Source organism: Glycine max, chromosome 7 (assembly GCF_000004515.6).
Source record: "Glycine max cultivar Williams 82 chromosome 7, Glycine_max_v4.0, whole genome shotgun sequence".
NCBI lineage: Eukaryota > Viridiplantae > Streptophyta > Magnoliopsida > Fabales > Fabaceae > Glycine > Glycine max.
Window position 1 is genome coordinate 2,413,091 of NC_038243.2, and position 24,956 is coordinate 2,438,046.

Genomic DNA, 24,956 nt, shown 5'->3' on the forward strand with positions numbered 1-24,956 from the left:
TATTAAACAGATTCATTTCCTAAAATATTTCTTCCTCCAAAATAAATAATAATTATATATTCCTTATATTTCTCCTCCTTGCTGAAGAAAAAAAATCTAAATAATAAATATACTTTCCAACAATAAAGTTGTACCGTCCACATCAATCTTACTCGATTCAACTAAGATTATCTTCTAGTGATAATGAAAGATACTTGGCCTAAACAAAAAAAATCACAATGAAAAAAATCATATTAATAAATAAGATTTAGGAAATAAATAAATCACAAAACCATAATTGTGGTAACTGAAACAAAATAATTGGAAACTTACAATTTAAGATTCGATTGAGATAAAAATAAAAAAATCGCGCAGCTAGAGTAATAAATTGTCAAGTATATATAAGTAAAATGATAGGGTAGCTAGCAGGAACAAAAAGAAGCGCATTCGTATGGTTTCTTGAATTCTCAATTTTTGGAGATTGAAGAACCGTTCAAGGTTCTTTCTTTCACTTTGTCCATCCCATAGAAGGTTCTTTTTTGTTGTTGTATCCATCAAAAGTTTACACCGTGAATGGTCTTTTGAATTATATATTATATATTATAGATCAAAGGTTCCATCTTACTGACCCTTTTGGTTTTGTACATATGTTGTTGTTTTTTAGAAAATGGGCCGTGCAAGAATAACCTTGAAACCTATTTCAAATGAGAGATCTCGTAAGTCAACTTTCAAGACGAGAAAGGAAGGACTAATTACAAAAATTTCTCAACTTTCCACCATGTGTGGAGTTGAAGCCTGCTTGATTGTGTATGATGACATCAATGGTGATGTTGGAGCTGTGACTTGGCCTGAAAACCCCACATTGGTACGTCCCATCATTGAAAACTATGAGCGTCAAAGGGCTGAAAAACCTCCCAAGACCTTTGTTATTCAAGACTTTTTCGAGAATAGGAAGAACATGGTTGAAGCTGAGATTTCCAAATTGCATAAACAGGCCAGAGAGATCAAGTATCCAACTTGGGGTCCAAGTTTGAGTAATATGGAAAAGGAGCAATTGAGTGCATTCATTGCTAATGTGAATGCTAAGATTGAAGCTTGTGACCAGAGAATTCACATCAAATCCATGCAAAATATGGCTAAGGAAAGTGCTTCTTCCTCCCATTCAAGCCAACTCAATTTCATGCAAAACATTTCTCAAAGCCAAATGATCCCTACTCATGTAGAGCCACTACTTAATGATAATAATAATGGGAGGGTGTTGAATTCAACAAATCAGGTTGGTGGAGCTTCTAGTCATGGAGTTAGCATGTTGAGAAACATTCAACAAGGTGATGTTTGCGTTAGTTACATGCCAAGCATGTCTCAGAGCCAAATGATCGCACTTGAAACTTTTAAGTCACTCAAAGGAAAAAATAAGATGGTAGATTTTACTAATCAAGTTGTTGTTCCTCTAGATTCAACTAATCATCAACTTGGTGAGTCTTTGGATTGGGCTAATCACCATGGTAGCTTTGACTGGGCTAATGGACCCATTGGAACTGAGGATTGGTCGAATCCACTAAATGGTGATCTTGTGGGTAGTCAACCTGATGAATCAGTCTTGCAGAATATTCCCATTCTATCTGAGAATGATCATCAAGGAGTAGTTTTACCTACCTTGCCACTATCATTGGATGGATTTCAAACAGATTGCCGTAATATGTTTTTTCGAATGAGTAACTCCAAGTAAAATTTGGGTTTTTATGCTATTATTATTTAGTTTAATACGCATAGTTTCTTTTAACTCTAAGTAAGTTTTAGGCACTTTTTTTTTTTTGGCTTGAAAGTGCTTTTGGTAGGAAATGTAGGCATCATGTTAGTAGAAAGCGTAGGCTTTGGTGGGTTTCGATCGTATGTAATTTTAGAATATTATATATATTATTTGTGCCAAAGCCGATTACGAATAAGTTGATGCTATTTCCATTTCATGAAATAGTCATATGCTTGTATGAAGGAATTGATAATTGTGTTTGAAAATAATATATACAAGATTCCTACAAAGATTAATTGATATGTTTCCAAATTTGATATTGATTTGATCACATTTACCTCAATTTATCAATCTAAATTTATTTTTATTATCAAAACAAATGAAATCATTATTCCTTTAATTATCCCAGTTTCCATGAATAATCTTCATCGTTCTTTGCTTTGTCAAGCATGTCTTCTGTATAATGAGATATAATTCATAAACGTTTTGATTTCTGCAATCAACATCTTGATGAAGACGGTTGAGTTTATTTTGACAATTGGTTGGATGATCTGTGCTATGAAATATTTGTCAAGTTGCAGATGATCTTGTCTAAGCATTGACGCGAGACAAGTGTGATGATCTCTGGTACTCTTGATAATCCATTTGTTATATCTCTTTGAATTGCATGCACTTAAGCTTCATCTACAACCATTTTCATGTAATTTACACACGAAGTTTAGCCTTCTCTGGTCAGAGTAGATTGTTCTGCAGTCAAAATGATTTCTGATGTTATATTCTTTGACTGCTCGAATACATTACTTTTTCATCGGAGATCATGTCAACCTCGAGTGCACCTGTTGGTGGTTGTACATTATGTTGCTACTAAACAAAATGGTGGTGTCGATCAATGTAGTGTGGTAGGTGGTCACACTTCAAGTCTACTGAAAACTTAAGTTGGTGATACTGCAATGGGAGTGACACAGGTGTAGTAGTTGTAAAGTAAGAGATAAAGATAATAACATGAGAGAGAGGTAGAGTTCTGTGGCTAGTAGTAGTGAGAGATGTGAGACTCAATGTCTTTTCTCCTTAGTTTGGCTCCATTTTTATCGTTATTGTGGTGGATTTGGGCCTGATGTCAAAAAATCTTTCTTATTTGTATTTTTGATATCTTTTAGATTTGTTTTGCTTTTCTTTTCATACCTGTAAGTCATAGATAAGAAAAATATCAATTCATGTCATTTAAGAAAAAAATAACTACTAACTAAATATCTTTAAAGATATTTTTAATATTTTTATTATAAAAAATAACTTATATTTAGTATTTATCGGTATCTTTTGGATATTTTAATCTTTTCTTTCATATATGCAAACCACAAATAATAAAAATATCAATTCTTATCACTTAAGCCAAAAATAACTACTAAATAAATATATTTTCAATATATTTTTATTTAAAAATATTTTTAAAGATATTTTCAATAAATATTTTTAAATATATTTTTAATATATTTTCAATATCACAGTTACTACTCTTTGAAATTTTATGTCTATTATGTAAGATAGATATATCAATTATTTTTTTACTTTGTTTTTTAGTTTATTTTAATACTACTAACTAATTTTATTATTTTTTTAATTACTGAACATAACAAAAAAAATATCAACAACACATAAATGTAATTATAAAAGTACATACAAAGTAATTAAAAAATTGTACTCTAATTTTATCCAATTTTTTTATTTTTCTTTATCTGTATATTTTTTTTTAAAAATAAAAAACAAAATTATAAAATTTAATTTAATAAATAACTAATTTGAAAACCAATTAAAAAAATTATATAATATAATATTTATATTTTATAATATTTTAAATTAAAAAACAAAAAGGAGAGAAAAAATATCAAGTAGTACATATTAAAAATTAAATTGTAAAGTAGTATAGATTAAAAAAAAAGTAAGAGAGAGAAAATATATTTACTAAAAAAAACCTTTTTTCTCTTCACAAAAGGGCAAGCTAGCACATTGGATTAACGTTAGAGATCTCAACTAAGGTTGACACCTCTAAGGCTAATCAGCAAAATCAATCAACCAAGAAACATTATAAACAAAAAAAAAAAAAAAGAGGTAAACAAAACAACATGGGAGACATGTACTAAATCCATGTGAATCCAAACTATTTGAATATATGGTTCGTAGGACCATGATTTATTTTTATAAGCTATAAGCTCGAATATAAGTAACATTTGAAAAATTAATACCGAAAGATAGTTAAAAAATAATAATTACCAACACATTTTAATCAAATAAATTTATAAGTTGGCCAATTAAATCACAAATTAATTGAAATGACTCGTAAAGAATTTGAATTTTAACTCTGGTTGTTATAATGTGATGCAGCAAAAATGGGTTGCCGTCATGGATGCTGCAAGCAAGATGTTATGTCGTCTGCATTTTAAAACACGACTATGCCCTACAAGCAGGAGAAACTGATATATATATATATATATATCACCGCTATACCAATTAACTATCAAGAGGTTGTCCTCACAGGTGCTTGTTCCGAAGTTTGAACAATGATCCTTCTTTTGTGGAGGTGGAGTGTGATTTAACCCCACGCATTATAAGCTGTTTTCAATGTAATAATTGATTGACTCCACGGGAAGGCTTTAACTGTTTGGAGGATTAGGAGAGTCTCTAATACTAATTGATTTCTCCCCAACTTCCACCGTGTAATAATTATGCTAGATTCCTAATGTAGCATGATAATGATATTGCCTTTAATTTGCGAGTAGCATGCAAAAAAGTCACTTCATGTGGCAAATCATCACCAGCTAAATATTTCATGCATTGTGGACGAAATTTTGCCACACCAAAATGTAGTACTGCTATTTAGACTATCCTGATGATGTTAAAAAAAGTTGGCATTTCATTGTCGTGGTTTGGTAAAGGGGAGTGAAAAGAAAAATAGTGAAGCTAATTAATTTACAGATAGTGTGACTGTGATGAGATTGATAATTGGCTTACTTAGATGAAAAAAGAATTAAAATATAATCTGTGAATCCATGTAAGTATTTAGATGAAATATCAATAAATGAAAACATTAAAAAAATTATTAATATTTTCTTATTTTCTAAAATGATAAATATTTTGAAACGAATTGGAATACTTAAAATAAGTGATCTTCAGGTGGATGAATATAGTCAAAACATTTAAGGACGACATAAAATTTGTGGATAGTAGGAATAGGTTTTTTTTTTTTTTCTTAACAGATGGTGAAGGCATAGTTAAAGGTATTTTTTTTATGGGATTTAAAGGTAAAGTTAAATGCGAATTAGTATTAAAAAAATTGAAATTGAATTACACATAGATGCGTCATTGCTTGCCAAGATCGACATGTTAAATTACATACGTGCATTTAATTGAGCCACTAATAATAATGCATGTATTTTAATGTGATATTATTCAACTATATAAGTGCTAGTGTACATTTAAAAATAGCTCAATATATAAAGGCTTTGTAGTGAATTAGAATAATATGTAATATTTAAAATTCAAAAAAGTAAAATATATTGAATATTTTTTTACTAAAAAAGTTATATATTAACGTATAAAAAATGTTAAGCATTGTGATTGTTTTGGTCGTCGGTATAGTTTTTTTTTAATAGAAATTAAATTGTTAGTATAAATATCATGAGTCTAACCCAATAATATAACTCGCCATACAAACATTGTCTGTCATAATATTTTATTGAAATTTGTTATAGTGTTAGTTTAAATTTATAAAGTTTATATTAATTGTTTCATTTTTTTAAAACAAAAGTTGTATCAACAAGACTAGTCAAATGTCAATTTATTAATATATGGCAATTTTTGTAGTATTGTATGGGATAATTTTGTTAATATGAACTCTTAATGAAATATTAGAAATATAATCTATCCTAAAATAATCAAATTTTATTTTTAATTTTAACAAAAAGAGAAGAAGGCCATAACTCATAAGAGGTCCACCCTAGCCCACCAAGATAGCGTGTTTTTTGACTATGGAAAATGGAATCAATGAATCATAGTTGTTCTTGCTCGAATCCATGTTACTTTTCTATGCTAGCTTAGAATTTCAATTTGTCGATCGGATTTGATAGATATGGATGGTGGGAAGTGGGAACTTGCCGACCTAGGAAAGAAAGGTAGCTATTGGCTCTTCTTTCATCTACTTAGTGGCCATTTTGTCTATGGTACCATTCTTCATTGATTTTATGTTATTGTTTTAAATTCAACTGTAGAGTTTAAAGAGTACAAATGGATTATTATACTCCTCACTTTGCATTTTATTGTTTATTGATTAGCTTAGATTCGTTAATTGGATTTTTTTGGATGAAAAAGATAGTAAAAATGTGGCATAATAATTGTTGATTAAATTAACCTCCCTAACTATGTTTTAGACACCACAAATATCTTTTGCTAGAATAATTTTGTGTGGATAGAATAGAATCATTATAAATTATACTTTCTCTACAATTATTTAATATACAGTTGTTTTTGGACCAGAAAAAACATATAGGAGGTGCCCGGGTGGGGGCGAAATTTTTTGAAATGCATGGTAAGTAAAATCAACCTTGGGTAGTATTCTATAAAGTAAAAATTAATTTGTTTGTGATACAATTTAAAAAAAAAATGCAATAATGGATAGTATGTTTTCATGGGGGGTATAGGCTTTTTCTTTTAGTTGGAGGCAAATATTATTTTTAATATAAGTGTAAGGTAATTTAAAGAGTTTAGGGGGGAGGGAAGCGGGGGATTGTCACTGTACACTCCTACTTAGTCTATCGATATCTTAACTCAAGACCAACGTAACTAAAATAATTTCAAGTTGAATTGGATATTACTGATTAAGTTAGATTAATCTTTTACCAATTGATGATCTACATTCAACGTACTCGGTGATCAACATTTGTAATTGTGAATTTGTGATTGTATATTTGTGTATAATGTTATATAAATTATTAAAAATCATCCTATATTTTTTATTTAACAATTATAACTTTATATTTTTATTTTTAGAGAGCACCACTCATTCTAAAAGAGTGAAATTCCTCCAAATTAATTGATGTGATAACCTTATAAACGTGCATTTTTTGGTTAATATTATTTTCACCCCACCACAAAAACGAGTGCTTTCTCAAGTGTAAAAGTTAATGAGATTTTTTTTAAAATAAATTAAAGTCTTTATCATTTCGAGTATGTAGATTCTATTCTAATTCAAGTAACTAAGGTTAAGATACCTCTCAAGTTTTGGTGAAGTTAGGAAATTAATTTAAGTTGACCAAACTACACCTACTTAATTACCTAATATCATATTATCCATTGCTGGGTCCCAAATAGTTTGACTAACATAATTGAGTAAAGGTAAACACTTAACAATTTCTTAGATAATATATTTAATAATACAAGTCGCTACTCAAAAACTTAATTGACTAACTTAATTGAATAAACATAAACACTTAACAACTTTATTTAGCTTTTAAAAAAAAAATAAAATTCTTGGATAAAAAAAATCTAGGTAGTCAAGCTACTACTCAAGTTCCATCGGTGTTTTATATTATGAAGTTCTATTAAAATAATTGACGAAGGCCCAAAACCAAACGGAGTTTGGACCCCATCAAAACGCAATTAGATAACACTAATTAATAAATGTTGTGATTAATCGATAATTTTCCTCTAACTTATTTTTTATTATTATTAAGGAGGGTCTAAATAAGCCCCAAAACCCTCTCACTCTTTCCGTAATCTAAAAATATTTACTCCTCAAAAGAGTACGTAGACGCTGAATCACAATTCAGCTGGAAATCACTGCTTGGAACATAAAACATAAGCCACGCATTGGTTTCTTTTTGTCTCTTTTTGCATTAAGATAGAAAACTACGTACAGATTCTTTTGCTGAGAATCCAATCTCCATCTAATACATATTGGTGGAATTTTTCCGATTCCCATATTTCTTCCAAACATCTGGACTAGTGCTGTAGACAACCCACAAGTACCACACTCGTATGGCAACTAAAACCTTATTTTTTATCTCCAAAATTTTTATAATTTTTTTTTACATTGTTTTCCGTAAATATTTGACCCCCTGTAGAAATCTTCAAACAGAATTAATTCTTTGTATGATGATTTATGCATTAAATCAACGAATTTAACTAGACGATATATATAGACTATTAAACTTTAACCCAGTCACGACACCTATGAATTTTATTAATTTGTTTTGACAAAATCTTCTGCATACTATACTATATGCACATCTTGGTTGGAAAAAAATGACTTATCTATCGGCCTGAAAATCAGTAAATTAGTGAAATCAATGAGTTGTTTAAAGAATCAGATAAAAACTAACTCAACCAATTAAAGTTGTTTTATTGGTGACAAGTAAAAACCTAATGCCAAGTTACAAAAGCCAACATAAAAAATCTCGGACGATTAATTAGAGAAAGAAATTAAATTAATAACAAAGAATGTATTAAAATAATAAATTAAAGTGTATATTATATATTAACATTTTTCAAGAATCAAGTTGAGTGCATAGTATTTTTAATTAATTAGTAATATAAAAATATTTACACTGAAAACATATGACTATTAAATTTTAGTTTAAAAAAATAATACTAATTAATAGTATTACATAAAATTTCAAAATAAAAAAAAAGTTTTCTTTAAAAGTGTTTGGTCAAAAGCAACGGGATAGTATCTTAATACCTTTACGTTAGGGAGTAGAATTAAACCATAAACATATTAAAAAAAAATATAATTGAAGAATAAAAATTGTACAAATATAAATAAACATGTGCATTTTTATAAATAAATACATAAATAAACATTCGTATAGATAGACATATATAATATCATAATAATTGAAGAATAAAAATTACACAATTACAAAATAAACATGTGTACAAGTAAACGTATATAATATCACTATACTAAACATAGCTACTCTGGCTACACACGCATTTGTTAAAAAAAAAAAAAGCTTTTGGCACATGTGTTCATATTTTATTTAAACAATAACATTAAAACAATTTTAATAATTATTATCTAAAAAGTAGTACCAAATACAGTATAAAATATTTGCAATCACTTAAAACTGATGAGAATTGTTTTTAATACATCTTAATCAATGTGCTTGAGATCATGATTACTTATAATTAGATACTAAAAAAGTAGTGTATATAACCGCGGGGTGGCTTATGTGAAAAATCACGTAAATATCTACATTGGTTCAACACGAAAATGGAAGCTTGTCCACAAGTAAAATACTTTTTTCTAGTAGTGAATAAAAAAATAAAAAGGAAAAAGAAAGCACAGCACAGAAAGGAACATTGACGAATGATGATAATGATGGTACCTTTTCTATATCAACTCAAATTTGGTTTCCCACTATAGTACAGCAAATGCCAAAAGCCAAGTTAATTCCCTTTCTCCACTCTTCACAAACACAAACACACGTATTCTCTTGCAAAACTAAGAATGAAGGAGGAGTTGGTGGTTGAAGAAGGGTACCTTTTCAAAGAAGAGACTCACTTCACAGTGCTCAAAACCTCTCTCTTCTTCAACGGTGATGGCTTCGCTGTCTACGATTGCAAAGGCCAACTCGTTTTCCGCTTCGACTCCTACGGTCCCCGCGCGCGTGACAAGGACGAGCTCGTTCTCATGGATCCCCATGGCCGTTCTCTTCTCACTCTCCGCCGAAAGGTACCATTTTCTCTTCTTTGTACGAGGTAACATGTACTAGGATTCATCTATGCCTAATTGCCTATTATTCCTTTTCAATTGCCAGAAACCGAGTCTTCATCAACGCTGGGAAGGCTTCAAAGGGGAGAGAACGGAGGGTCATAAACCCATTTTCAGCGTCAAGAGATCGTCGATCATCGGACGGTCGAGGACCAGCGTGGCGGTGGAGGTGTACGATAGCCCCGGTGTGGAGTACCTCATCGAAGGTTGCTTCCCGCAGCGCTGCTGCAAGGTTTTCAATGCCGCTAAGGAACTTGTGGCTGAGATTCGTCGCAAAGTGGACCCCACCACCAGCGTTATGCTCGGGAAGGAAGTCTTTTGGCTCTGCGTGAAGCCTGGTTTCGATGCGGCCTTTGCCATGGGATTGGTATTGGTACTTGATCAGATCAACGGTGAGAATTACTTTGATGATAGAATCTTGGAGCCCTCGGTGCACCCTGCTGCAGAAGATCTGGGATTTGTTTCACCGGTTCCAGTTTGAGATTATCAGATTTGTCTTGTTTTCTGATTCTGACGTTTTACTCACTGATCGTTGGAGTGTTCCCTCTCAAAGGGTTTTCTTTCTCTCTGCCCTTTTTTTTTTATGGCTCATCTCGTTTTTTTTTTGTAAAAAAAAAAAATAATGATGATGTTCTGGATCATAATCACTATGCGATCTTGTACATTCTATATGCATTGAAAGTTAAAGATAAACTTATCTTAATTTCCCATGCTTGCTTGATTTGCTCTTTAATTTTATCATTGGCTGAATGGATACTTTCAGTTAAATGGTCGATGCTGTACAATAATACCTTCCAAACCTAAGTATATGGTTCAATTAAATGATGTGCCTTTTACCATTTTCACAACAATTTGCTAGCATCTTAAATTTAGATCATATGTCAGGGAATTTGTGAATGGTACGTGACAGACTGGCTATTTCTAACCATTAGCAGTTTAAGACAATTTGTGAAATGTTTGCTATTTCGATTGATTGAAACTATAGGGCAGCGTGTTTGTTGTGACGGACTAGCTATTTTTCACTGTTGACATTTTAATAAAATAAATAACATTTCTGAATTGTTTGCTATTTTGATTGCTATATATTTCTCACTATCAGGGAATACGTTTATAACAGCTCAAACATATTGATCAACCAATTATATATGTTGGATGGCCTAATAAATAAGCATTTTTTATTTTGTCATTGTATTATTTTTTTTTAGCTTTTCATTTATAATTTTGAGTCCTTGTCATGATATTCCTATAAAATATTTATAGGAATTTTAGTCCTTTCACTATCTACTATTCGAGAAAGCAAAGGGGTATTAGCATTCTAAGCACACCGACATCTTGGACTTGAAAAGCATTTATTTTCTAACATTTAGCTTTTCTATTTCACCTATTTTTGCTTCAAACTTAAACTATATATTACTTATGCATAAGTAAAATTATTTCTTGTCCCCAAGCATCAACAATAATAAAACAACTGAATTTAGTTTTTGACCTTATTTCCAATATAATCGTATATATATTAATATTGAGAAAAATAGGCAAAATTGTTTTTCATCTTTTGGTTTGTAAGAATTGAATCAAATAATAAAACAACTCTGAATTTAGTTTGCGACCTTATTTCCAATATAATTTGTATATCTACTATTCTTGAGAAAAATGGGCAAAACTGTTTTTCATCTTTTGGTTTGTAATGAGTTAAGTGATGGATAATATAAGGGCGACTTATTTGGCTCTGGTCAAAGGAAAAAAAGAAAAAGAAAAAACCTCTACATATGTACGTAGAAATGCAATATATGAGCAAATACAAAGTCAAAATCTGAATAGAAGAAAAATTACTGTACGTAACATACATAAAAAAAAAAAAAAAAAGTTGCCAGTTTTTAAGCTCTATATCTTACATGGTTACGAGAGCAAAAGAGAACCAATAAGCATTCATTGAATTAATCATGTAATATGTAGGAGCAATCTTAAAAAAAAGTAACTAAGTAAAATTTATGGACGAGGGGATTACCAATATATTTGAGGCTGTGTATTAATGAATTATATATTGAGTTTTATTTCACATTACTGAAAACTTTTAAATCACTGTAGTATCGACTTTTCCTGCTGTGTAAGTACCTCTATTAATTATTTTCTTCTACTCCTTTTATATCTGAATTATGTTTGACCACCAGCTTTCAAATAAAGTGCCGACCTAACTCAAAATATATTCGTTATGTGAGTAAGAATCTTATTCTCTCAATTCATGCATTCTTACTCACATAACGAATAAATTCTGTGGAGATGATATTAGGAGGGCAGATAGTATGGTCGATCTTTCCTCCTCTATGACCAATAAACTGCAGAATAATTTGTTCGTAACATGCCCCAAGAAAGGTAAGAAATAAAAAATTACAAGTAGAAAAGGCAAGAACCTTAGCCGTATACTACTTCACATGTCCACCGTTATATATATAATTGAATTCCCGTTTCAACAGTCTTATTACTTTTGTATAATTTGGAATAAAGAAAGCTACACATCTAGCTAGGTTAATAGACCAACCATATACGTACACACAAAATAATGCAATCAAATTAAAGAGAAGATCAAAGTGGTGTGAGAATCTGCAGAAGCAGAACTGTAAAGGGAGCTATTCAAATTCCTGTTCATATATCACTATTAACAAATGAAATATTTGTCCACTTGTCGGCAAGCGCGTATACAGAGTGAACCACCCCATCGTTAATTATTAATTCAAGGATCGATATTCATATCATGCATGCATATATAGTCATATATATCCCATTTTGCCTTTGACCAGCTTAAACATGTGCGTAGTATAAAACGATAAAAAAAATCATGTATCAATATTAATGTATGCTTATATATTTATTATTCCTATATTCAACTAATTCTATGTACATTTAAGAAGAAGTATTATAATTAATCATTTTTCTTATAAATATATATAACATTTACTATTGGTTGGTATTACTAAATTAATACATTTGTAATTTTTAATGTAATGATATCGTACGGTAGAATTAGAGAAAAGCAAAAACGTGCATCAAAATATAACTTCGACTTTTTTATATGATTATAATAGTATTAATTAAGGATGTATATATAAACTTGAAGATTTTTTTTTTATATTTTCCCTTTTAGTATACTGCTTTTGACCAACGTTTTACCTAGGAAATTGACATGATATATTTGAACAAATATTAGAAAAAAATAAAATTATGAAAATGTAGTTAATTAAATTTACTATTTTATTGTATGATAATGCTTCATTAAAGTAAATTCAGATGATATGTGTCCCTGCTAATCTAATCCCGCACTCAGATGCAAAATACGCAAGAAGAAAAACGCTGCTAATCAACAACGATATTTATCTTCTTTTTTTTCTATTACAAGGAAGATAACCACTTTTAGGCCAGAGGACGGAACCATTTGTTAGGACCATATTAACTCCTCTTTTCTGAAAGTTAAGTTTTAAATTCAAGAACCATATTCTTACGAGGACCATATTTTGCTGTAGGTTTGTAATAAAGACACTTATACATGCTAAAGCAAAGATAGAAGACAAAAAGTGCATGAGATCATTGGATGCGAAGTATATGAATACATATTCATGCACTAAATGTTCTGATGTACGACATAGCTCAAAAACTTATGTCATTCTCAGTGGGTTAAGGTGTAGTTGGTTGTCAAGTTTACCTCTTATGATACTATAAGGAATTCTCGATCGGTGGGTTACATAGATAGTAAGCAGGGTTAGCTGAGAATTAGTGTATATTTGTTTTATTGTTACAAATAAACTTTTAGGATAAAATGAAGTTTACAAAAGTATTCAGATTTTTTTTTTGTTGTAAAATTGAGTTTGTGGACCATTAGATTTTTCTTAGAATTCATACACCACATTTTTAACAGAAATCCAAATCTTAGTTAGAAGAGTTAACTTGATTTTGACAGTTTGCCTACTAATTGAGCAATATATCTAGTCTATTTTTTATATGGTGTGGCAATTAATTAGTCGATGATAATGCACAAGCTAATTGGACCGAACACGTACACTCCTTATTATTTAGTTAAAAGTTGAAATAATATATGTAGCGTGTTTATCATATCATCTATATATTTGAAATAATATACATCTCTTAAGAAAATTATTAATTAGATAAATTACTATAATAAAATAATTTAATTTGAAAAAATTATCCTTATTAAAGATTTAAAATGTTTTTAATAACTTTCTCATTTATTATTTAATAATAATAATAATAATAATATTTTTTCCACTTATTTTATTATAATAATTAGTGTAATTAATATTTTATAAGAAACATTCATTATCTTTAGTATATATACATATATAATTACATTTTGTATTTTATATTTCTCAACACACCATTTATTGTGGAAATTACGAACAGCGTGACTGTGTGTAATTGCTATTTATGAAATGAGTCTTGCAAATATTGTTTAATGGCAAACACTCATATAGTGCTTGCAGTTTGCGAACACTCTACATAACTTGATTTTTCAGATACAATAAATGAATATATATTAATTGTTTCTTTATTTTATTTTAAACGTGAAATAGTGTAGCAATATATTTTCATGGTGACCAGACCCTCCAAAGAGAAGATAAAAGAGAATAATTTTGCCTCACATTTTTAATGTTCATGGGATTTGAGTGCTTCTAGTTCAGAATGTCCATAACTAGAGTATTTTTATTGGGCCATAAATTAGAATGCCGTAGTAGTGGGCTTGCTGCCCAATTTGATGAAGAAGAGGCAAACAAAATGAGTTAAACAAACAGTCACTTGGTCAATCCATAAATATTATTTATTTAATCAAAACGATCATCGTTTGATTTGAGTTTTACACTTAAAATCTATCTATTATAGTCTACAAAGTTGAGGTCGAGACAGGCTTTTGCAAACTACCAAAATTAAATGCAAACTTTGACTAATTGAGCATATCATTTACCATTACCAGTATGTAGTTTGCTTGTAGCAGATGCAAATTCCATCAAAGTTCTAACTAATGACTACTTTGGAATTACATGCTCGATCGTGTACACAAACATACCAAGGTAAAAAAAAGAAAGATACATGAATCACAAATTAAAAGTATTTAATTATTATAAGGTGACATGCGTAACTAAATGGTATTGACTCTAAGGTCCACATATACATCTAAAGCGCTATAAGGATGAATGTAGAGAGGAAGAGGAAGGGAAGGAAATTAGTAGGAAAAGAAGATGGCGCAGAAGACGAAGGTGGTGGTGGAGCAGTGGTGGCGGATGGTGGAAGGGCGGTGGAAGAGGCTGAGACAGTTATGGCTAACCTCTGCCCGTCGTTGCAGTGATTATCAACGCCACAAATGTAGTAATGTTGACCACCTCTGTTCAGGGTAACGTTGGTTGGGCCCGTGTTGTAGGTTGTACCTATAGGATTCGCTGAACTTAGAAGGTGCTCTTAAGATGTTCTCAGTGACATGTGTACTTGGTTTTTGTTTTCTTCCAATTTTGGGCACACCTTGTGTTAAGATTGGAATGCTTACTAATAATTATTATTTTTTGTACAAGTCTACGAATGATTTCACTTGGGCCAATAAGAAAACTTCAAAAGCACATGTACTTAAGAATTGTGGGTCCTACTGATTGTTATGGGTTTGGACTCCGAAACGGGACCTAGCTTAATTTATCTTGAGGCTTAATGGACACGTAAAACACGTTATATTTAGAAGCAATAATTCTATAAAATCATGTTAAGAGATAAGAAAGACAATAATAAGAAATGATGATAGGTTATTTAAATTCACTATAATCTTGGAGAGAGAAAAAAAAAACAATATCAATACTTGATCATCAACTAGACATCGAGTGGATACTAAAGTCTATGCTAAATTGCCGAGTGTTAATGAAGATGAATATTAAAAAAAGATTAATTGGCCAGACATCGAGACGTGGCATCTGTACTTTGGAATTTCCACAATTTGAATTGCATGTGAGTTCTGAAAATTGTTACATCCAAAGAATAATTGAAATCACTTGTACATTCATTCTTATGACCGCTTATAATGCTACAAGAAGAAGAAAAGCCGCACAGCTTGTAGAAACCATTGCATATAAAGATCCAATACCCTGAAATGAACAAATGCTACAGCATCAGCATTGACGTGCTAGAAATTAATCATGTTAATCATTAATAACACTCTTCTTAACACATGTTATGCTATTGCTAAACTACAAAATCACGAGAGACGCAATAAAAAAAGGTAAAACTCACAAAACTTTGTTATCTGTAATAAATTTAAGTCAGTCAATAGTAAACTGGGTGTTAGATTAGCACTTTTCATATTAATAATGCAAAATATACGAGTATGTATCCATACCTTGAAGGAAAGAAAAGACGAGGTTGTTGCTGAGGAAGGTACAAGGCCAGTAAAGCCTATATCATATGAAATGCTTCCATCTGGCTTGAACAATCCAAAGTTTCTCTCAGATGTAGGGCCAGGCTTCAAATTCTCATTAAATAAAGCAAAGATATAAGCCCTGACAACCATCTTGGGCCTATAAGGGGTACCCTTTTTCTTGAGCAGTAACTTACGCAGGTTTTTATTGTAAGTCCTTGCATTTTTTACTGTTGCCCCAGCTTCATTGTCATCCCCTTTAGAGGCCCAACCAGTCTCGGAAACAATGACCTCCATCTTGTCAAACCCAAGTTTCTCCAAGGCTGCATAAGCTGCATCAACTTGGGCCAAAAACATGTTATCATAGTGTAGCTTAGTCTTGGCATCATAAATCCCAGGGTTTTTCTTGAAGAGAGCATAGTTTATGTCAATGTGTTGGGGGTCATTCTTATAGGCCAAGAAAGGGTATGCATTTATATAGAAAGGAGTGCCAATTTGTGAGAAGAATTGCAATAGAGGCTTCATGAAAGGGAGTATGTCCTCCCTAAAAGTGCATGCAGATGGAGGGTATGAGTTTGCAAACACAGCCTCTGAATGTGGAGTTGACACCTGAATTTGATGTGCCAAGTTAAGCCTTTGAAGGGCAGCATACACATTTTTAGCTGCAGGCACCAAAACTTCCCAAAGCTCCATATCTCCTCCTCCCAATATCTCATTCCCAATGGAAATGCCACGGATTTTGGTTCCTGGAAGATATGGTTCAACATTTTGTTTGATCCAATTCATGGCACGATCCTCACCCACACTTATCTCCTTCAGAAGCTCATTTGGTACACAAACACTAATTGCAATTCCTGACCCTTTGAAGGCACTCAGGACTTGACGATCAGCATCATATATTCTCACGTTCCTAATCTTTGCAGCTTTCAGAAGGGTAACCACACTCTCAGGAGAAGGTAGATTGTCTGCTACCCTACCGTAGTTTACTCCATATGTTCCCGTAAATACTTTATCCCCAAAAACTGCACCACACAAGAATATATGTCCAAGCTTTGGTTAAAATTCCATCTCATACATAAAAATGACATCAACTCTTCTACTTACACCAAGCAAAAGGAAGGACCTCTACAAAACTAAATGCCAAACAAAACAAAAATTGTGCATGGTACCAAAGAAAGAGTTCATAATCTATGCATATTGGCGGTATAAAATCTAACAACAAATTTGTGGTACATCATAAATTTATTTGATTTTCATAATAATTACTTTAAAAATCGTCTTTTTCTATGATTTATGATTGGTTCATAGTTACATTAACAACGCATAGAAATTAAACTATTATACAAATGTCATTATTGCAAACAATTTAAGTAATGATCCACTAGCAAACACCAACTTTCAATTTTTAGAAGGAAAAAAACTAATGGTAAAAGATGAGTTTAGTAAGAGCAACACACACCATGAGAAAATGTTACGGAGAAGAATAGAAGGCAAAGAAAGAAGGAAGTTGAGGAATAGAACATGGTCCGTATAGTGTGAGGATATTAAAGAATGAAAGAGCATTCCAGTCGTAGAAAATGATGTGTGGGTTCCCTGTAATATGTAATTCGATAACGGTAACGTCATGGGCGAAGAAATCATATGAGCAATCGTCAAGGTGATGCAAAACTTTTCGTCCAGGCATGCCATAAACTAAAGATTCCTAACTTTTTGCGAAAAGATGATGAGTAAAATATTTGAATTAGATTCTTAGCCTTAAACAAAAGATGATTGAAATATAAAACAAGGATGTTTTCAGCGGCTTAGAATAGATTCTTCCTTTAACTCGTCCTTAAAGTATACCATTTTTGCAAATTTCATCAAATGGGTGTGTCTGCAGCGTAGCTAGCATGGGCATCAAGCTAGATACGAAGGATGTGTAAATTGGTCATCAATACCTTTCGTGGCCATTCACAACATTAATTAGAATGTTTGGTCCGAGACATATCACATGCGAAACTATACAAATATATAACAAATTATGCAATTACTGTATGGCGCAAAAAAAAAAACAAGTAAAATGATTTTGGATATAAGATTATATAAAAAAATAAAATTATTAATAATAACAGTCTTGAAACAAACTTACTTAATTTCTATCTTAAAATTTTAGTGGACGTCTAACAAGTAGTGTTCAGTGATTGATTTAGTTAGGGTTATTCGAAAAAGATCTAAACTAGGTACATCTCATCCGGATCGGGTTATTAATTTGATTTGGGTTTTTAAAAAACTATTTTTTGTGTCAACCAAAATATACTAATCCCTCCAAGATCAAATTGGTTTCTTAAAAATAAAAAGATAAAATGTAATTTTCTAAAAATGTAATCTTGATTCTTAATTTTTTTTATGTAAATATATTTTTTATCATACATACTAAGATAGTTTTGCAAAACACTATAATTGGAACATGGCTCTGTCCCTATAAAATATATTTGAACATTGTAGATGAACTTTAATTTTAAGAGCTGGTCCCTCCTAAATCATGGCTTATACGTACAACAAAAATAGACAGTGATTGAAATGAAATCAGTAAAATTGAAGTAAAACCAGGAGAATTGAACAGACTGAGAAGCAGAGGAAAGAAATCAAGTATTTCTGGTCTCTTTTCTATTTCTCCTCCATCCTCCATTTTCACCTTACTAAACAGACTGTAAGATTTTAAAGAATATAATTTTTATCTTTGTGAACAAGGTGGAATTTATGATTATTAAGGCGAAGATAGACAAGATCCTTTTTTAAAGTATAGGACAAAATACGAAATTAATGATTAGTATCCTCAAATAATGCCTTAGTCGCTACCGTTGATACACTGAAATTAAACAAGTTGCTGCTAAACTATAGCGACACTATTTCCCATACAATGACAAGAACTTTGAAAAAGACGAACTCTCAAAACACAAATACCACCTTATCACTGAGTCTGACAGGTGAAAAAGACAAGAACCCATAAATACATACATAGCTGACAAAAGAGCCATATGTTTGACCTTTCAAGGCCCTAGTACATTTGGAGCCATAGGTTTATGTAATTCACTATCATCATCTGTTGGAACATATGTAACTACGAATGCTGTTGTTGTTGTCCATGGCTCCATGCAGATGCTCTAGTCCTTTTCCTTCCTGCTCCCTTTCGTGTTAAAAGATTTTAGAAACTGCTTTAAATTAAGAGTAGAATAATACTATATTAAAGGTATATAACATAGTGTTGCTCTTTACCCCTTAGCCTCTGAATACAAAACTTAACATTCTCAAAAGAGACATTGGTGGAAACCTTACAACTTAATAGTACAAGAGGCACCAAATTAAAGATGCTTTCTCTTATTATGCTCCAAGCTGCTATTCACAATAGCTGACAAAAGACTATTTTACTAACATTTTTCATGCAAGTTACACACCTGGTCACCTTCACTTAAGAAACAGTGGTAAGGCTTCTATGGCTACAGTTGAATGAAGGTGATGGTTAGTTCCATGAAAGAGATCGGTTGGATATGTATGGCTGTGATCCGATTTATTTTTGCAGTCTTTATCTTCGTCGTCTTCTTCGACATCCCAAAGGAAATTAGCATATGAAGCTAGGACATAGCTACCAACAATTAAAATTTATACGTTAGTTTAATTTATCAACAACTCAACAAGAGAGGTCAAAACGTTTTTGCATTTGGGAAACAGAAAAAGAATATAAAGCAGCAAAGGGGAACCAACTTCATTTAAGTCTGTAGACTCTACTTCATGCTCTTTTATCAGAGAAAAAAGATTAACACATGCTTCAATTTCTGTAAACAATTAGAAAAATAAATAGAATGAACAAAAACCATAATGAACGTAGAATTGCTGATCATATATTTTACCTATCATCTGGGGCACTTTTAATGGCCTGATCAAAATATCCTTCAGCTTGATCAGCATCCTTCTCTGTTTGCCATATTAACTCCGCATAGAGGGACAGAATATGACCATCATCAGGATTAGCCAAAATCGCCCTTTCGAGATACTCTTTTGCTTTAGGATAATCTTCACAAACCTATTTGCATATACAATACAATAAACAACCATAGATAGATAGATAGATAGATAGATGAAACATACAGTTTTCCTTGCATTTCTATATATCAACAAGGTACGCAATCTAACCAGCCTGATAATCTTTTAATGGTGAATGATCTGACCTATAGGGTAGATAATTTAATATCATTTTCTGCTTTTCACAATCTATAAAGAAATAAAACATGACCAAGAAACAAATTATTACCTCTTTCAAAAACTTAGCATAATTTCCTAGCAAAAGAGCATCACTGGGGTTTGCTTCAATCATGTTCTGGTAATAAGCATCCGTCCTATCTCTACCGTGATCATTTCCTTCATCGAAACCCCACCTTCTTCCATGTCCACCATCTGAGCCTCTTCCACTACCATTACAACCACCACAAATCCAACCACCATCACTCCCCATTCCAGCACCCATCACTGAAGTCTGTAACCAACTATCTTTCTTCCCCGCACCACACTCTTCATGATCCAGGACTCCCTTGTCTAAATCGAAGCTTGAAAACAGTTCTAGAATTGAAGGTTTTGCTTTCATGAAAGTTTTTTGTTGTGGATCTTTCCCTTCATATCTTTCATTGATCTTTATACTCTGTTGATTATTAGGAACATTACTAAGTGGCACACGATTTTTTCTCCTGGGACTTGATGAGTTTTTAAGGTCTATATCCACCAAGCTTTGGCTTAGACTTAAAGCTGATGCTGTTTTAGGAAGGTGAAGAATGTGTTCTGGTTCGGAGGGGAACTCCTTGGAATAGAATAACAATGAAGTTAGAATTGGTGCGGAGGAGCTTCTAAGTAACATTTTCCACAACTCATAGAAACAATAAAAAATAAAAATAAAAATCAAAGAGTTGGGGTAATATGAGAGCTAGCAATGCAGACAGTGGGATGAGGACATATATAGAATGCTGAGGAAGAAATGGTGCAAGTTGAAACCAACCAGCTAAGAAGTGAAAAGTACTCAACTAAAAAAGGAAAGAGAAACAGTTGAAAACAAGGTGCTTCAGAATTTTAGAGTGAGAGAAGTGAACCCTCTGAGAATGAGAGATGGAATAGAATGCAAGAAACAAGCAAGTCTTTATATAACAATGAACACTGGACATTATTGCTTAGATGAATCTGATGACGATTCCCAAGTTAGCAACCAGGGAAATGCAAGTGGGAGACAACAACCTATGCAGTACGGACACGTTTTGACTGTAGATTGAATGACACGAATTGGGGGGACCCAAGTCGCCATTTTTGTTTTGCTGTAAGTTGCAAATTTGAACGGACACCAATTACTTTTGCATCGCCATCTCGCCTTAGCCTTTCCCAACTGAGACCAACCATGTATGAACACCTGCTTCTGGATACCATGGGCATATTTTGTTGCCATTTGTGGACAGGGGACGTGAGATTCTTGCTTATAATTAGTAAAATACTTATTTCTTACTATTACTAATACTGTCCTACTACTGCATTACTTAATATGTCAGTGAATTGCTGCTATTATTTTTTTTTATCCGCAAATTAAATATTAATTATTAGAATATTAGATACTATATATATAAATTAAAGTTCGAAAACATGTGAAAACTAGTTCCTTTTGCTTTTATGTTATTACTCCACTTGATTTCGATACAAGCATCAGTTGGTAGAGTCAGAATTTGGAAGTCCTTAGAGTACTTGAATTTAGTAATCGGTCAGTTTTTTTTTTTTTCTTTCCACCAACTTAGCATATTCAAGACAAGAAACAGAAGAAAACATAGAACCATTTTATTATATTTGCGTCAAAAATGTTGCAACGTTGGGTATGCATGAGAAGCATATACTATAGTACAGAAATATGGGATATATAAAACTGACGACCTCCAAGGTGGTCAAGTGTGTTAAGTGGTCTACCGTGAACCAATTTTTTTATTCGGGTTATCATAAGTAATTACCAGTTATTTTAATTTGGAAATTACAGTTTAAACCTTGAGATTTTCTCCTCTCAACGTCACAAATGGTGCTAGGGTTAGCACCTGAAAATCTTTGTATGTAACGAGAGGGGGCTTCGATGGTACTGATCGAGCACACAATGCAAGTTCGGAGTCAATGGTAAAAACAACTCTCTGGCAGATGGAGGTTTGGTGGTTTTGGTGATGCGATTAGGGGAAAAAGAGAAGAAGCCATTGCAGCGGCACACAGCGGAGATCGACGACAACAAAGGAAACAGAGGGCGAGAGAAAGTAGAGGAAGGAAAGAAAAGAGAGAAAAAGGACGCCCACAACGGCATGACGATGAGATAGCTTAGACATGTCTATAAAACTACTACGTTAAGTAGAGAAACATCCAATAACAGACATCGAGGGTTACATCTGCTGTGAGATTATTACCTGAAGCTCTGAGAAACAACTCCACAAGAACCTATACAACGAAAACGACAACTACATGCCAACCCAGAAAGAAAATCTTGAGGCTTTTTACGAAAATGAAGATTAATTTTTTAAGTAATGACTCGTCTTTGAGTCTATTGGGTGACAACATATTTCGTCTCCATCTTCCGTCTGGTGTTACTGCTACGTTCAGGAAAGAAAAACAACAAAAGATGTCGTATTCGTTCATTGCTCCTGAGAAGTAAACAATTAAATGAAAGACTGCGAACCACATACTGACATAATCCATACGCATCATCCAGAGTGTATGCGAAAATATCATCTCATTGAAACACATAATACTGACTTTTAAACCATCCATAAATAAATAATGTTCACTCTAGAAAAGGCACTTCTTTTTCCACAGACTATACCAGCTGTGACTCTGGCAAAACAAGTCAACATAAAAAAATATCTCAAGTTTCCAGAGTGATTAGCACGTGGAATATTCTAAAGCAGAAATTTTACTGAGAATAATACTTATACGACACAGTTTCATACTTTTTTTTTTCTGTTGCTGTAATTCTGTCGTCCCCCTAAGCTATATATTCAATATATACAAATTAAATGCTTATTATATTATCTTCTAAATCTTGATCCCTTGTTTGGTCTATTCCTCCCATCCCAGGCAGAAGCCCAAAAGAATAGAGATATCCAGAAAAGAACAGCAAAGAAGATCTGTATTCTATCTTGAATTTTGGCTAAAGATGTAGCAACATCTGCTCCTGAAAAAAAAAATTGTCAATACCAAAAGCTGCACCTTGCTAAAGAAGCATAAACACCAAATCAAAACATAAATGATAGAAATTGAGCATATGATAAATTTAATATTAAAAAACATGGCATCATTATACCAAAGTATAACATTGAGCACATGTGCAAGAGCTACCAAAACAAGCTTTTATAATACAAAGCACATTGTATGTGTGTCCTGAGTCTGACTACAAAATGCTGTGGAATAAACTAACCATATCCAACATAATTCAATGCTACACCAGACAACAGATCATTTCAAACAATTTTTTGCATCATAGAGTGACTTCATCTTACCTAATTTAGGTTCATTTTTTTTTAGTGCAAAGGAGGGCATAAAGCCCCAACACTACAAATAGATAGTACGGGGTGTAGGAAGCCCCATTACATTTTTAAGAAGAAAGAAAACAAAACCGCTAGGCAGTCTATCTAAGAAATGAACCAACACATGTTGGTTATGGGGCAGAGATGCTAGGAAATTCCACCACCATATTCGCCTCCCTATACACATGAGAAACTCTAACCTAGTTTAGTTTCTTACATCTGAAGATTTAGATGGTTAACTATGCACTTCCAAAATTCAAAATATTTTTTGGAACGAACTTGATTATCCCTTTATGAGCCACTTATTCACAAAAAGAACAGACACTAATATTATATCAAAGGAAGAATGGAAAAATTAGTTAGAATTGATGATAACAAGATAATACATTAGTAACACAATAATAAAGACAAAAGTTTATCATCAAATACCAAGCACAGTGGTTGTAGCAGCATCACAAAAACAGCATGACTACAAATGATCAAAAATTAAAATAAATTTAAATTGTAGTCATAAAAATGATTTTAAAATAGAAATAAAACTTGGTGATGAAGATGATATAATTTTCTGACGAAGCTTGAGGTTATTCGAAAATGACTTGAAATTTGAAGTTCAGTAGCTGATAATAATAATAATAATAATAATAATAATAATAATAATAATAATAATAATAATAATAATAAAATAAAGTTACAATTCTCCGTGTTAATATAGACATATAGCAAATAAAATTACAAGTCTCCAGATAATGCACACTTACACAACCTGATGGCAAACTATTGTTTTTAAGCCTATAGAGCATAAGCTTGACTCGGTTAAATAATAATCCAGTCTAACTTCCAAGTTTGAGCTTGTTTATTCAACTAGAAAGAGCTCGATTGATCAATTAACGTGTTGAATTTAAACAATACACGAATAGTTAAGTTCATTTGTATCCATAGCAGTGACAATTATCACGTGACTGAACATCATCCATCTGCCATCAAAACAAAAATCCAATTTATTTCATGGACCTATACTAAACTAATCTTTAAACTTCATGTTAGTAATTCTTATCCCTTTCTTCATTTCGAACCAAAAAAGACGCCAATTACTACACTAACTACTCAAACACGGAATACAAGGGGAAAAGAATTTACGTGAGAGAACAACAGTAATGCACTTCATATAATAAATAAATAAATAAACTAAGCGAAAACATGAAAAGAACCCAACTTATGGAATTAAACATTTAAAAGTTCGAAGGATGAAAGAACCTTCAAGGTGCCTGCTGGAATCGTTTTCGGAAGGTGGGAGCGGAGAACCGGGGGAGGCGGCGAGGAACCGGGGAAGACGGCGGAGCACAGCGGAGGAAGACGAGAGTAGTTGGAATTGACGGTGGAGAGCGAAGGAGAAAGCGTGAGAACGAGAGAGAGTGCGTAAGAGAATGAACTTCGAAGAATTTGCGGTGGTGACTGAGACAAGAGCCATTTCTAGACATTTCATTTTCTAGTTTAACCAAAATGAAT

At 32.2% G+C, this 24,956-nt stretch overlaps 5 protein-coding genes across 7 annotated transcripts; 2 read left to right on the forward strand and 3 right to left on the reverse strand.

The window, feature by feature from the left end:
* Positions 1-204: 204 nt before the first annotated feature.
* Positions 205-1,708, forward strand: LOC106799207 (agamous-like MADS-box protein AGL82). Its single transcript, XM_014777377.3, has one exon. The coding sequence runs from the start codon at positions 647-649 to the stop codon at positions 1,706-1,708; it is 1,062 nt and encodes a 353-aa protein (XP_014632863.1). The 5' UTR covers positions 205-646.
* Positions 1,709-8,967: 7,259 nt separating this feature from the next.
* Positions 8,968-10,197, forward strand: LOC100783735 (protein LURP-one-related 5). Its single transcript, XM_003528276.4, has 2 exons — positions 8,968-9,455; positions 9,541-10,197. Exons 1-2 carry the CDS (start codon positions 9,231-9,233, stop codon positions 9,973-9,975), a joined length of 660 nt encoding a protein of 219 aa, XP_003528324.1. The 5' UTR covers positions 8,968-9,230; the 3' UTR covers positions 9,976-10,197.
* Positions 10,198-15,266: 5,069 nt separating this feature from the next.
* Positions 15,267-17,490, reverse strand: LOC100789056 (glucan endo-1,3-beta-glucosidase 14). The gene is made up of 3 exons (XM_006583059.3): positions 17,351-17,490; positions 15,874-16,913; positions 15,267-15,622 (listed from the first exon to the last, which is right to left on the reverse strand). The coding sequence occupies exons 1-3, from the start codon at positions 17,412-17,414 to the stop codon at positions 15,554-15,556; spliced, it is 1,173 nt and encodes a 390-aa protein (XP_006583122.1). The 5' UTR covers positions 17,415-17,490; the 3' UTR covers positions 15,267-15,553.
* A 1,255-nt stretch (positions 17,491-18,745) lies between these two features.
* Positions 18,746-21,329, reverse strand: LOC100784802 (uncharacterized). Of its 2 annotated transcripts, none has more exons than XM_006583060.4 (4): positions 20,180-21,329; positions 19,779-19,951; positions 19,326-19,513; positions 18,746-19,057 (listed from the first exon to the last, which is right to left on the reverse strand). In XM_006583060.4, exons 1-3 carry the CDS (start codon positions 20,774-20,776, stop codon positions 19,336-19,338), a joined length of 948 nt encoding a protein of 315 aa, XP_006583123.1. In that variant the 5' UTR covers positions 20,777-21,329; the 3' UTR covers positions 18,746-19,057; positions 19,326-19,335. The 2 variants fall into 2 exon arrangements, with proteins under 2 accessions (XP_006583123.1, XP_003528326.1); XM_003528278.5 differs by having other exon boundaries at positions 18,746-19,082.
* Positions 21,330-22,676: 1,347 nt separating this feature from the next.
* LOC100789589 (uncharacterized) lies at positions 22,677-24,956 on the reverse strand. Of its 2 annotated transcripts, none has more exons than XM_003529761.4 (2): positions 24,705-24,956; positions 22,677-23,098 (listed from the first exon to the last, which is right to left on the reverse strand). In XM_003529761.4, exons 1-2 carry the CDS (start codon positions 24,931-24,933, stop codon positions 22,953-22,955), a joined length of 375 nt encoding a protein of 124 aa, XP_003529809.2. In that variant the 5' UTR covers positions 24,934-24,956; the 3' UTR covers positions 22,677-22,952. The 2 variants fall into 2 exon arrangements, with proteins under 2 accessions (XP_003529809.2, XP_006583124.1); XM_006583061.3 differs by having other exon boundaries at positions 22,677-23,092; positions 24,705-24,946.

Coding starts and splice junctions, on each gene's coding strand:
- LOC106799207 (XM_014777377.3), top strand. CDS start 647: ATGGGCCGTGCAAGAATAACCTTGAAACCTATTTCAAATGAGAGATCT.
- LOC100783735 (XM_003528276.4), top strand. CDS start 9,231: ATGAAGGAGGAGTTGGTGGTTGAAGAAGGGTACCTTTTCAAAGAAGAG. Junction 9,456..9,540: donor TTCTCACTCTCCGCCGAAAG/GTACCATTTTCT, acceptor TTCAATTGCCAG/AAACCGAGTCTTCATCAACG.
- LOC100789056 (XM_006583059.3), bottom strand. CDS start 17,414: ATGTTCTATTCCTCAACTTCCTTCTTTCTTTGCCTTCTATTCTTCTCC. Junction 16,914..17,350: donor CTCCGTAACATTTTCTCATG/GTGTGTGTTGCT, acceptor TGTGTGGTGCAG/TTTTTGGGGATAAAGTATTT. Junction 15,623..15,873: donor CGTCTTTTCTTTCCTTCAAG/GTATGGATACAT, acceptor TGTTCATTTCAG/GGTATTGGATCTTTATATGC.
- LOC100784802 (XM_006583060.4), bottom strand. CDS start 20,776: ATGTTACTTAGAAGCTCCTCCGCACCAATTCTAACTTCATTGTTATTC. Junction 19,952..20,179: donor ATGCTAAGTTTTTGAAAGAG/GTAATAATTTGT, acceptor ATATGCAAATAG/GTTTGTGAAGATTATCCTAA. Junction 19,514..19,778: donor AAAAGTGCCCCAGATGATAG/GTAAAATATATG, acceptor AATTGTTGGTAG/CTATGTCCTAGCTTCATATG.
- LOC100789589 (XM_003529761.4), bottom strand. CDS start 24,933: ATGAAATGTCTAGAAATGGCTCTTGTCTCAGTCACCACCGCAAATTCT. Junction 23,099..24,704: donor TTCCAGCAGGCACCTTGAAG/GTTCTTTCATCC, acceptor TTTTTTTTTCAG/GAGCAGATGTTGCTACATCT.